The sequence below is a fragment of the Mustela putorius genome, unplaced genomic scaffold (assembly GCF_011764305.1).
Source record: "Mustela putorius furo isolate JIRA1106 unplaced genomic scaffold, ASM1176430v1.1 tig00003987_pilon_pilon_pilon, whole genome shotgun sequence".
Lineage (NCBI taxonomy): Eukaryota > Metazoa > Chordata > Mammalia > Carnivora > Mustelidae > Mustela > Mustela putorius.
The window spans coordinates 16,297,888-16,311,344 of record NW_025422126.1 but is presented as its reverse complement, the minus strand read 5'-3'; the positions used below and the strand labels follow the sequence as shown (position 1 = coordinate 16,311,344).

Genomic DNA, 13,457 nt, shown 5'->3' with positions numbered 1-13,457 from the left:
TGGGTGTGTCTTCAACTAAAAAACTCAGAAAGCATTGCTCTGACCACTTGTGGCAATAACCTGATTTCCCTCTGGAATGATCTACCTCTGGAATGTTAACATATACAGTTCTCTGGGAAGGGATGGCAAAATTCACCAGGAGGCACAGGCAGGTCCATAGAAAATGTTTATTAGGACACTATTCATTACAGATGAAGAAAAGACCAAGTTTCTTACACAACGTCAATGAGTAGCTGGGCTGGGTCAGCAGCACCTCGGGAGCCAGGAGGAGGCCGGGTCCCCCATTTCCGGCCCCCAGTGGCAGCAGGGTTCTGTAGGGGCAGGAGGAAGCCAGGGGGAGACCCTGCCTATGTGACTTCATTAAGGGGTGAAAAAGCAATCTTTTCCTGAAAGCACCAAAACAGCACGTAACTTTTCCCTCTAAAGTAAAAATAGGTAGTTTCATCATCATACCTAAATACTGAAAAAAGAAAAATTGTCCCCAGGAAAGCACGGATCCAAACTTCAGATATTATATGAACAACCGGGAGCCATGCAGGTGCTTGTTGAGGGGCCACAGGTTGCTCTCACCCACGTTGGAGGTGCGCCTCTGGCACTGTTTGCAGCGCCGGTACTTCTCACACTGGTCCAAGAGGAAGAGCTTGTCTGACGCCCTGAGGAGAAGGGAGGACGAGCAGCCATCATTAGGTGCCCCCTGAGTCTGTGCCAGGGTGGGGAAGGTGGTGATGGGGGGCACTGGGGTAGAAGAGAGGCAGAAGAGAAGTCACACCCACTCCCCACCCTCCAGGGGCTTACCACCCACCTGGGATGGCCCCCTGCAGTCCCTCCCACCCCCCACACTGCTCCCTGCAGCTCAAGCCAGCTGGGCATCTCCTGCTTCCAAACCTCCCTTTATTTGATCACAAAAACTCCTCTGTTAGCTTAAGTCAGGCCGGTGTTTGCTTTCCTCATTTTACAAATGAAAAAAAGTAAGACAAAAAGATCAGCTGCCTTTTCAAAGTTAGTGTTAATTCTCAAAGCCATGATGAAACTCCCTAACTCTAGATGGTTCGTGGATAGCTGGGGAGAGGCGGCACGAGTCTGAAACATGGCAAGAAGATGTTCTTGGTTGGTTCCATCATGGGCATCTCGGTTTCCCAGTTGCCAGTCTTACGAACAACCCCCTGACTCTGCTCTTAAATGACTGTTCTGTCAGCCTTTGATGTGTTCAGAGGGAGTCTGTCTCCCTATTTCTAACTAGTTATTTCCAAGGAGAATTCCTGCTCTCCTCCCCCATGCCTCCTTACCGTCCGCAAAATGACAATAAAATCACCCTACATGGAGGCTAAGATCGGGGCGAGATGGAAAGCGTGTAACCTACATCACGCATTCTCCAAGCCCATCTCCATAACAGGCATTTCTAATACACCAGAGCAGCAGCTCCCACCTAAACCAGGATTCTCTTGTCCACCAGGTGTGCTAGGCAGCCACAACTAATGAACTGAAGTTGGCCCTGGAAACCTGTCTGCCATCCCAGCGTCTCAGCAAAGTCAATGAGGAGCAGAGGGGGTTTTTCCGCAAACAGGGCCCTTGAGGTTCCAATCAGGAATCACCTCTCGAAAGCTTTCTCCTCCAGGTCCCGCTGCCTCTTCATTGCAGCACTGCTTTCCCAGTCCTCCTGCAAGCTCTGGTTGATTCTGTTCACCCGCTCCAGCTCAGCATTTCGGTCTGCCAGGCGCCTGGAGAGAACAGCATGGTCTGCTTCTATTTACAATATAGGGAAGGGCAGGCACCAACCTTGGGAGCCCCATTCCCTTTATGGTAGATTAAACAGAAACATTCTGGTTTTGTTCACTACTCTTTGAAATACACTGAAAGGCATGAACACAGAACGAGGAAAAATACTAAAAACATTATAGCTCTCAAATAGTTTATGGGTCTAGGACCTTTCATCTTCAATCCTGGTTTAAATTAGCAGAATTGAAACCTTTTTCAAGTTAAATGCAGCCTTTTAAAGCCATTCATTTCCTCTGAAGCTAATTTAACTAAACTGAAGAATCATCTCAAATGGATTTCCTATACTTTAGGTTTCTTTCCTTTTATTCCAGTCTCTCAGCTGTCAGTAATCAGCCCACAAGTTGCCACAGGCATGTTACAAGGCAGAATAGAGAGGAATTTAAATGAATGAATTCCCTAGAGAGGGGAACAGAAACAGAAGTGACCAGGTAAAGGAAAATAAAAATCAAAAAAAAAAAAAAAAAAACTTAACATTGTGAAGAAGGTAAAAAGAGAGAGAGAGATACTGGTGAAGGTCACAATATCAGAGAAGTAATTGCAGAGTCTCTCTCCAAGTACCATGCCCCAGAATTCCCAGTGCTAAATGTCTCTATTACTGGTCTCCAGATGCTCAGCCCTGCTGTTATGAATCATCTTAAAGCTGGCTCAAATTATTTATGTGTGTGTATTTCTTGCCCAACTGAAACTCCTACCTTCAGTTCTCATTAAAGTCTAGAAAGGACTTCACTAAATATGACTGTTGAGTTAGCCCGCTCTCAGGGCGCTGTGTTATAGGCAGCAACTGCCACTAGGTGTCAGGACCCTCTGATAAAAATCGCTCAAGTACTCAGCCACCGGTTTGTGTGTCCTGAGAGCGCAGCCACGTTTTCCTCTGATGAGCACGATTCAACAGTTCAGCTACTGTATGGTCATTACAAAAATTAAATGAGATAATATACACAAAGTGCCAATGCCTATCACACAATGGGAGCTCAATGACCGAATGGTACCTGCCATATAAACTTTTTTTCCCTTTTCATTGTATTTTTTTAAAAGTAAAAATCCACACAGGCGTGCTTAGGTGGCTCAGTCCATTAAAAGCATGACTTGGGCTCAGGTCATGATCTCAGGGTCCTGGAATGGAGCCCTGAGTCAGGGTCCCTGCTCAGCAGGGAGTCTGCTCGTCCCTCTGCACCGCCTCTCGCCCCCTCATACTTTCTCTTAAGAAAATAAATAAAATCTAAAAAAAAAAAAAATAGTAAAACCACATAACATAAAATTGACCATCTTAAACATTTCTAAGTGTACAGATACATAGTATATTTACACGGTTGTGCAACCAATATAGCTCTTATAATATAGCTCAATATAGTAACCAAAGTACTCTTTCCATTTGCAAAACTGAAACTCTGTACTTATTAAACAACTCCCCATTCCTCCCTCTCCCTAGCCCCTGGCAGCCACCATTCTACTTTGTTTCCATGAATCTGACCACTCTGAATACCATACAGAAATGGAATCATACATTTGTCTTATTATGACTGGCTTATTTTACTTAGCGTGATGTCATCACTGTTCATCCATGTTTAGCATGTGTTGTAATTTCCTTCCTTCTGAAAGCTGAGTAACAGTCCATTGCATATATATAACATATCTTGTTTATTCATCCCTCTGTGACTAGGTATTTATATTGCTTCCATTTCTTGGCTGCTGAACACTGTTACGAACATGGGAGTGCAAATATCTCAAGATCCTGCTTTCGACTCCACCAAAAAAAACAAAAAAAAAAACTAAACAAACTACCTGAACTGATCATTTAATTCAGTAAGGTCACAGGATACAAAATCAATGTACAGAAATCTGTTCCATTTCTATACACTAATAATGAAGCAGCAGAAAGAGAAATTAAGAAAACAATCCCACTGGGGCACCTGGGTGGCTCAGTCAGTTAAGTGTCCCACTCTTGATCTCAGCTCAGGTCTTGATCTCAGTGTCATGAGTTCAAGCCCCATGTTGGGCTCCACACTGGGCATGGAGCCTACTTAAAAAAAGGAAAGAGAAAACAATCCCATTTTCAATTGCACCAAAAAGAATAAAATACCTGAGAATAAACAATGAAGGAGGTGGAAGATCTGTACTCCCAAAACTATAAAACATTGATTAAAGAAATTTAACACAGGGGATCCTGGGTTGCTCAGTTGGTTAAATGTCTGCCTTCAGCTCAGGTCATGATTTCAGGGTCCTGGAATGGACCTTGCTTAGTGGGGAGCCTTTGTCCCTGCCCCCCTCCTGCTCATGCTCTCTCTCTCAAATAAATAAATAATATCTTAAAAAGAAAGAAAAGAATGAAAGAAATTGAACATAAACAAATGGAAAGATATTCCATGCTTATGGATTGGAAGAACAAATATTGTTTAATGTCCATGCTACCCAAATCCATCTACAGATTTGCCGCAATCCCTATCAAAATACCAACATTTTTCACAGAACCAGAACAAATAAGTCTAAAATTTGTATGAAAACCACAAAAGATTCTGAATAGCTAAAACAATCTTGAAAAAGAAAAACAAAGCTGGAGATGTCACTATTTTAGACTTTAAGTTATATTACAAAGCTGTAGTGATCAAAACAGTATGGAACTAGTACAAGAATAGACACACAGATCAGTGAAACAGAATAGAGAGCCCAGCAATAAATCCATAACTATATGGTCAATTAATCTTTAACATAGCAGGGAAGAATATCCAATGGGAAAAAATCTCTTCAAATGGTGTTGGGAAAACTGGACAACAACATGCAGAATAATGAAACTGGACTACCTTCATATACCACACACAAAAATAAACTGCAAATGGATTAAAGACCTAAATGTGAGACCTGAAACCATAAAATCTTAGAAGAGAGCATAGGCAGTAATTCTCTGACATTGGCTATGACATATTTCTAGATATATCTCCTGAGGCAAGGGAAACAAAAGCAAAACTAAACTATTGGGACTATATCAAAATAAAATATATATAAAGAGGGGCGCCTGGGTGGCTCAGTGGGTTAAGCCACTGCCTTCGGCTCAGGTCATGATCTCAGGGTCCTGGGATCGAGTCCTGCATCGGGCTCTCTGCTCAGCGGGGAGCCTGCTTCCTCCTCTCTCTCTGCCTGCCTCTCCACCTACTTGTGATCTCTCTCTGTCAAATAAATAAATAAAATCTTTAAATATATATATATATATATATATATATATATATAAAGAACTTAAACAACTCAACACTAAAAAAAAAAAAATCCAAGTAAAAAAAATGGGCAGAAGATATGAACAGACATTTCTCCAAAGATCTACAGATGGCTAACAGACATTAAAAGATGCTCAGTATCACTCATCATCAGGGAAATTCAAATCAAAAACCACAATGAGGTATCACCTCACACCTGTCAGAATGGCTAAAATCAAAAACACAGGAAACAACAAATGCTGGCGGGGATGTGGATAAAAAGGAACCCTTGGGCACCATTGGTGGGAATGCAAACTGGTGCAGCCACTGTGGAAAACAATATGAAGGTTCCTCAAAGCAATGTCCACAATAGCCAAACTATGAAAAGAACCTAGATGTCCATCAACAGATGAATGGATAAAGAAGATGTGGTATATATACACAACGGAATACTATGCAGCCATCAAAAGAAATGAAATCTTGCCATTTGCGACAACATGGATGGAACTAGAGCGTATCATGCTTAGCGAAATAAGTCAAGCAGGGAAAGACAACTATCATATGATCTCCCTGATATGAGGAAGTGGTGATGCAACATGGGGGCTTAAGTGGGTAGGAGAAGAATAAATGAAACAAGATAGGATTGGGAGGGAGACAAACCATAAGTGACTCTTAATCTCACAAAACAAACTGAGGGTTGCTGGGGGGAGGGGGAGTTGAGATAAGGGGGGTGGGGTTATGGACATTGGGGAGGGTATGTGCTTTGGTGAGTGCTGTGAAGTGTGTAAACCTGGCAATTCACAGACCTGTACCCCTGGGGATAAACATAAAAATATATGTTTATAAAAAATTAAAAATTAAAAATAGAACTACCTTACAATCCAAGTAATCACATTACTGGGTATTTACCCAAAGGGGGGTAAAAAACAACACTACTTTGAAGGGGTATAATGCATCCCTGTATTTACTGTAATGTTATTACTATAGCCATTTATGAAAACACCCCAAGTGTCTATTGATGAATGGATAAAGAAGATGTGGTGTAGGTGGCGCCTGGGTGGCTCAGTGGGTTAAAGCCTCTGCCTTCCACTCAGGTCATGATCCCAGGGTCCTGGGATCGAGCCCCGCATCGTGCTCTCTGCTCAGCAGGGAGCCTGCTTCCTCCTGTCTCTCTGCCTGCCTCTCTGCCTACTTGTGATCTCTGTCTGTCAAATAAATAAATAAAATCTTTAAAAAAAAAAAAGAAGAAGAAGAAGATGTGGTGTATATTGGTGTATATATACACACACCCACAATAGATATTATTCAGCCATAAAAAAGAATGAAATCATGTCATTTCCAGCAACATGGATGGGTCTAGAGAGTATTATGCTAAACAAAATAACCCAGACAGAGAAAGACAAATACCAGATGATTTCACTCATATGTGGAATTTAAGAAAACAAAACAAATGGGTGTGTGGGTGGCTCAGTGTGTTAAAGCCTCTGCCTTTGGCTCAGGTCATGGTCTCAGGGTCCTGGGATGGAGTCGGGCTTTCTGCTCAGCAGGGAGCCTGCTTCCCCATCTCTCTCTGTCTGCCTCTCTCCCTGCTTGTGATCTCTGTCTGTCAAAAAAATAAATAAATCTTAAAAAAAAAAAAAGAAAACAAATGAACAAAGGAGAAAAAAACAATAGACAAGCCAAAAAAAAAAAAAAATCCAAACCAAAACCAAAAACAAAGAACAGACTCTTAGCTATAAAGAACAAACAGATGGTGTCGGGGGCAGGGAAAGATGGGAGATGGGTGAAGTTGGTAAAGGGGATTATCTTGATAAGCATTGAGTAATGCAGAGAGGCATTGAATTATGAATTACTACATGGTACACCTGAAACTAATATAACTCTGAATGTTAACTACATTGGAATGAAAATTTTAAAAATAAAATAAAAACTTTAGTTTAAAGAAATCCTGCTTCAAATCTTTTGGATATATACATAGAAGTGGAATTAGTGAATCATATGGTAATTCTATTTTTAATTTTTTGACAAACTGCCATGCTGTTTTCCAGAGTGGCTGCACCATTTTACATTACCACCAACAGCGCACAGGGTTTCTATTTCTCTACATCCTCGCCAACACCTATTATTTTCTGGGTTTTTTATAGTAGTCATCCTAACAAGTAGGAGATAGTATCTTTCTCTCTGTGTTTTCTTTCATTTGTTTAGTTTTGGTTTTGGTTTTCTTTCTCTTTCCCTTTTATAACATAATAGCATCTTAATGGTTTTGTCTACCAGTAAACAGACAGTTTTCTTCCTTTCTAATCTTTTGAATAGTCTAAAAGAAGTACTTGTTAAATGTTTCACGGTGCGTGTGATATAAGAAAAAATCTATAATTAGGGACACCTTGGTGGCTCAGTCGGTTAAGCATCTGCCTTTAGCTCAGGTCACGATCCCAGGGGTCCTGGTATTGAGTCCCGCATTGGGCTGCTTGCTCAGTGGGGAGCCTGCTTCTCTCTCTGCCTGTTGCTCCCCCTGCTTGTACTCTCTCTCTCTAATAAATAAAATCTTTAAAAAAAAAAAAAAAGAGAGAAATCTATAATTATTCTTTTTTTTTTTTTTTTTTTTTTTAAAGATTTTTATTTTTTTTTTATTTACTTAAGAGAGAGAGAGTGAGAAGGTGAGAGAGGAGAAGGTCAGAGGGAGAAGCAGACTCCCCGTGGAGCTGGGAGTCCGATGCGGGACTCGATCCCGGGACTCCAGGATCATGACCTGAGCCGAAGCAGTCGTCCAACCAACTGAGCCACCCAGGCGTCCCTATAATTATTCTTGATTTGGACATTTCACAAAGAATCAAAGCACAGTATTATAATACAAGATAAATGAGAGCACATTTCATCTTTGCACTTGTGAAACCTTATGACACTGTTCGCAAATGTATGTTTTCTTTTCATAAAGCCCTAGGGGGAAGAAAAGATAGCCATCTTATCCGTCTACGTTACAGGGATATATACATCTTAAACAGTAAAAGATGTTTTCCTACATCTGCATGAATGAGTTGCAAAGGGAGAGTGAACAGTTTGCTAACTGCTTACTTCATTCAGCTGCCATAGACTTGGCTCTCCAGGATAGATATGTGATCGGAATCAAGTTATTAAATTGCGTGATACAACCACAGCTACATTTGCAATCTTGCCATCCTACTGGGGTGCCTTTATTCACTGGAGTGGAGAATCCCTCTCTCTCCGGTTCAGATAAGCAAAGAGTCAAGGAAACATGAACTACTTCCTGCCTTATAGAGGCAAAAATCTAATTAAATGCTAAATGGTGTCTATTCCAAACAGGACAAAGGAGGGCATCCGGCGCCAAAGAAGGCTCAGCTGTGCACGTTTCAGAGTGCAGAGATCATTTGTTAAGGAGCTGCTACCTCACCATGGTTTTGATGTTCTTTCCCTTAGTGATTAGGGAAGTTGAGCATCTTTGCATATGCTTTTCGGCTACTATTATATTCTTTGTAAAGGGAGAATTTTAAAAGTCAGTTTAATTTAGATGCTAAGCAAGTGAGAAAATGAACTGGGCCACAGGGGAGACCACGAGGATTCTCACAAGACTGGTGGAGGGAACTCGCCTTACCTTTTTAGAAAGCAAACTGCTGGTATCTGGTAATATTTAAAATGTGCCATACAGTTGATCCAGCAGCTCCGCTTTTAGGATTTTATCCAACAGAAACAAAAGAACCAATATAAAGATATATATTTAAAATGTTTAATACAAAAGTTGTTGTAATAGCAAACCAGCTGGAAGCCGAGTGAATTTTCATCAATAGTGTAAAAGTTAAATTACAATAATTAAATTAATTAAATTTTATTATGATTAAATTATAGTAATCCATGTTATAGATGTTATGCTGCCAATAAAGAATGAATTAATTTTGCTTCTGTGTACTGACCTAACTATAAATTAATGATGCATTATTAGGTTAAAGAAAAGTTGGGCTGCAGAGTAATGTATACGATCTCATAGGTCTTTTCATTTACAAAAGTAAAAGGAAATTTTCATTTACAAAAGTAGAAGGAAAATATATATGTGGGTATTGTGTGAAGATATTTGTAAAGAGTAGGAAAAAATATAGAAGGCTGGGGGAGACTATTAACCTTGTTTTATTCTACCAGTTGACTTATTTTAATGAACATGAATTGTTCTATTTTTTATAAACAAAAGCAGAAAAGTTTAAAGAAAAAGAATACTGTAGGGGCACCTGGGTGGCTCAGTGGGTTAATCCTGTGCCTTCGGCTCAGGTCATGATCTCAGGGTCCTGTGATAGAGCCTCAGATAGGGCTCTCTGATTGGTGGGGAGCCGCTTCCCTCTCTCTCTGCCTGCCTCTCTGCCTACTTGTGATCTGTCAGATGAATAAATAAAATCTTTAAGAAAAAAAAAAGAATACTTTAGCAGGCCTGTTTAGATCACACTGACTAAATTATCTCCTCTGAAAGTGACCCTTTACTTGCCACAGGAGGCTTTAAAATGACATCTTGAGATGAACAAGAGACAGGGAAGTTGGAAAAGAGTTGAGTGAGGGGGCTCCTGGGTGGCTTAGCTGGTTCAGTGTCTGCCTTCAGCTCAGGTCATGATCCCAGAGTCCTGGGATCGAGCCCCGCATTGGGCTCTGCCTGCTTCTCCTTCTCTCTCTGCCATCCCCCCACCCCCAGCCCCTCACTTATGCTCTCTGGCTCTATCTCTCTGTCAAATAAATAAATAAAATCTTAAAAAGAGAGAGAGAGAGAGAGATAAGTGAGAGAATCTGGGATACCACGTGAAGGATAGAAATGGAAGACAAGGATCTGACCCCTACAGAAAAGGGGGGGGTGGTCTGTGACCAGAGCTTCAACAAGAGAGATAACCAACACCACAGTTCATATTTGTTCAGACCTCTGCAGTTTCCAAAAATGTTCTCAAATACATACTCTCACGTTTTTCTCACAGTAGGGAGAGGTAGGGCAGGTTCAACAGGTATGTTATCCTTATTTTCATGTGAGGAAAAGAGGGCTCAAAGACCCCACATGTATTTTGGCCCAGGTCATACAGCTTGGAAATGGCAGAGTTTAACACCACTCATCATCAGAGAAATGCAAATCAAAACTACAATGAGATATCACTTTACACCAATCAGAATAACTAAAATCAAAATGACAAGAAACAGGTGTTGGCAAGGATGTGGATAAAAAGGAACCCTCATGGAGTATTGGTTGGAATATAAATTTGTGCAAGCACTGTGAAAACAGTATGGAGGTTCCACAAAAAATTAAAAATAGAACTACCATATGATCTAGTAATTCTACCTTTGGGTATTTACCCAAAGAAAATGAAAACACTAATGCAAAAATATACCTGTACCCCTACATTTACTGCAACATTGTTTACAGTAGCCAAGATATGGAAGCAAGCTAAGTATCCATCAATAGACAAATGGGTAGGAAAAATGTGGTATCTATCTATCTGTCTATCTATCCATCCATCCATACACACACACACACACACACACACACACACACACACACACACACACATCATGGAATATTATACTGCTATTAAAAAGGATGAATTCATGCCATTTGAGACAACATGGATGGACCTAAAGGGTTTCATGCTAAGTGAAATAACAAGTCAGACTGAGAAAGACAAATATCATATGACTGTAAAAAATATGAATAAACAAACAAAAAGCAGACTCAATAGAGAACAAACTGGAAGCCTGCCAAAAAGGAGGGGCATGGAGGGTCAGGCAAAATGGGTGAAGGGGAGTGGGACATATAGGCTTCTAGTTATGGAATGAATAAGGCAATAAAAGGCACAGCATGACATCGTTAAGAGCAATTTACCAGGACAGATGGTCATTACGCTTCTGGTGAGCATAGTAAAATGTATAGACTCATCAAATCAAAAGGAAAGAAAAAAAGAAACTGGGTGTCTGATGGTTGAATTTTCATATATTTTCACTGATAGGGCATCAAGTCCTGCCTTGCCCACCCTGCCACCTTCACCACACCTCGCCCGCCCTAAGTACAGCTCACTACATCAACAGTTCTTTGAAGGAAGGGGCTTTATTGGAGGCTGAGAAAGAGCCTCAGTTTCAGGTGGGTGTCTAGTTGAGCACAGCAGCACGTTTGTCGCTCACATTGTATTTCCAATGGATCGTGCTGACCTGGACAACTCTTTTAAGAAGCTGTACTGCAAAGGGAAGGGAAAAACATGGAGCGTTAACTGGAGGGAGGAGGAGGATCGGGTCTGGTTGGTTGGGTTTTCTAATCAATGACTTTTCTTCATGGGGTGAATTGTAAGGACAAACCAAGGTGACGGATTTGATAAGCTCAGAACAATATTTTGCACACAGTCACTCCTCTGTGTGTTCACTATTATTTTTGCTTCTTGCTGTTGTAGGAGGGAGAGAGAGAGAGAGAGAAAGAACAGGAAGATGGAAAGGGGAGCAGGAGAAGGGGGGGAAGGAGGAAGATCTGGGCTCTCTCACTCTCTCTGTGTCCTCCGAAGCATCTGCAAATCCCGCTTCTGTTCCACCAGCTGCTGCAGGATGGTTCTCCTCCTGTGGCTGGCAGCGGCCTCCAGCTGGTGCTTCATGTAATTCTGTTCTTGCTTTTGCTTTTCCACCATCAGCTCACCCTCATCTTTACCAAAGATGGGCTCACTAGAGTCTGGCTCAAACATAGGAAGTTGCAGGGGTTTGTTCTTTATCTGAAACAGGGACACACATCGTGCAGACCAGAATTCTACCAGGCAATAAACCGTACGCACAACACCGCAGCACAGTAAAATACCAACCCTCCCCCCTTAGAGGAAGGAACGAGGGCCCCCCAAACCACAAAATGGGTAACATATAAGGCTACTCATCACATGAGAGCTCTTATACAGATTTTTAGAATGCTACTTGAAGCACAGCATAATTTTTAAGATAACAGTTGTCCCCTTACCTGCGCATCCAAAGCTCTCTTGTAACACTGTGTTTCTTCCATCTTATCTTTTATATACTGGGCTCTTTGTGCAGCGAGTCTGGCAGTTAGGAGTAAGAGAAGCGGGGTGCACAGTGTGTTACTGTCTCTGGTAATAGAGACTAGCAGCACTAAAACCTGTTTCCTAAGTATCAATAGGAGTGAGAGACTGGTATATAAAAAGTGGTATTTCTGCCTAGAGCTTTCATTTTAATGAAGAAAGGAGGAACAGATCCAAAGGCTAGTGGAAAGTGTGTTGAATACAGGACAGACAGGACAGATGTAAGCAGGGGATTGACCATTCTGTCCAAACCCACTACCCCTGAAACAGGTAGCCCTCCACCCACCATGCTTTAGAACAAAAACCTAGATAGGAAAGCAGGAAGCGTCTATTCACTCTATAAAATGATTCACCATATGATTCCTTTTTAAGAAAAGTGATCTTTCCTGTTATAAATTATGATTCTGTTACAGGCAACCCACAGAGAACCCACATGATCCATAAAGTGAGTATAATGGAACATATACATTTTATAGAAAAGTAAATCTTTGGTCATAAAAACCAGTGTACTCTTTAAGAGTCTCTTTCCCACTACAGTAACCTCTTTAATTGCTCTCCTGACCACAGTTATAGAAACAGGACCCCCTTAGGCAACTATGACCCTATCCCAGGCTTCAGGTGACCTAAGCAAGACCAATCAGATTCTCATTCCTGAACATTTGTAATTGGGACTAATATTCCCCCAAGTTCGGGCTGAAAAAGAGATGATGTCAACCAAGGAGCTGTGGGTACAAGCAGAGGGGAAGCATTTCTTACATATGCCTGGTTTTACCCGGCTTACGTCCCCCACACACGCCTACCCTTACTATTTCATCCTACCCCTACGTACGCCAAAAGTAGAGACACCTCTACTTCCAACAAAACGCCAGCTTGCCTTGAGATCAGTGGGGAGTAGCTGGGTGTGCTGCTTTTTCAAGACAAGTCCCTTCCTCCACCTGCCAGTATCAGCGATCACAACACAATACAAAAGGATCCTCGATCGCGAATTACAGATTGCTAATCCTTACTCTAATGGCCATTATAATAATGACAGCCTTTTCGTTTTTTCTAAAGAAATGTCACGCTGGCTGCTAGCTGGGTTGGTTTGCACAGTCGGTTAGAGCTATGCTCAAGAAACTACCGAGGCTGATTCAATCCCACATGGAAATAAGCTTCACAGGAAAATTCTGAACCCGTTTTTCAGGGCCTGTCAGTTAGACTCACTCCTCTGTGAGTTGTACTTGTTCTAGGCGCTCCATCAACTCTCTGTTTTGTCTTTGCTTTATTTCTTTTTCGCGTCTGTTATCCATTTGTTTCAGGAGATTTTGGGAATATTCTTCTTGTTTTAGAGCATTAATCTCAGGACTAAGTGGCCGTTTATCAAAGAGGAAAGATTTCTGGAATGAAAGAGAAGCAATGCATTTACTCTAAAATACCAAAAATCAACAAAGAATAAAGGTAGTAATGCAGAAGACTA

At 41.3% G+C, this 13,457-nt stretch overlaps 1 protein-coding gene across 3 annotated transcripts in view; it reads right to left on the bottom strand.

Annotated features, from left to right (window-relative positions):
* Positions 1-149: 149 nt before the first annotated feature.
* Positions 150-13,457, bottom strand: part of CCDC81 (coiled-coil domain containing 81) — a 44,610-nt gene continuing 31,302 nt past the window's right edge. For all 3 annotated transcript variants that reach the window (XM_045071442.1, XM_045071443.1, XM_004763539.3), the window contains 5 exons: positions 13,205-13,377; positions 11,923-12,001; positions 11,466-11,686; positions 1,593-1,718; positions 150-653 (listed from right to left, as the gene is read on the bottom strand). In XM_045071442.1, the coding sequence (XP_044927377.1) occupies positions 512-653; positions 1,593-1,718; positions 11,466-11,686; positions 11,923-12,001; positions 13,205-13,377 (741 nt within the window). In that variant the 3' untranslated portion in view covers positions 150-511. The remainder of the gene's footprint in view (positions 654-1,592; positions 1,719-11,465; positions 11,687-11,922; positions 12,002-13,204; positions 13,378-13,457) is intronic.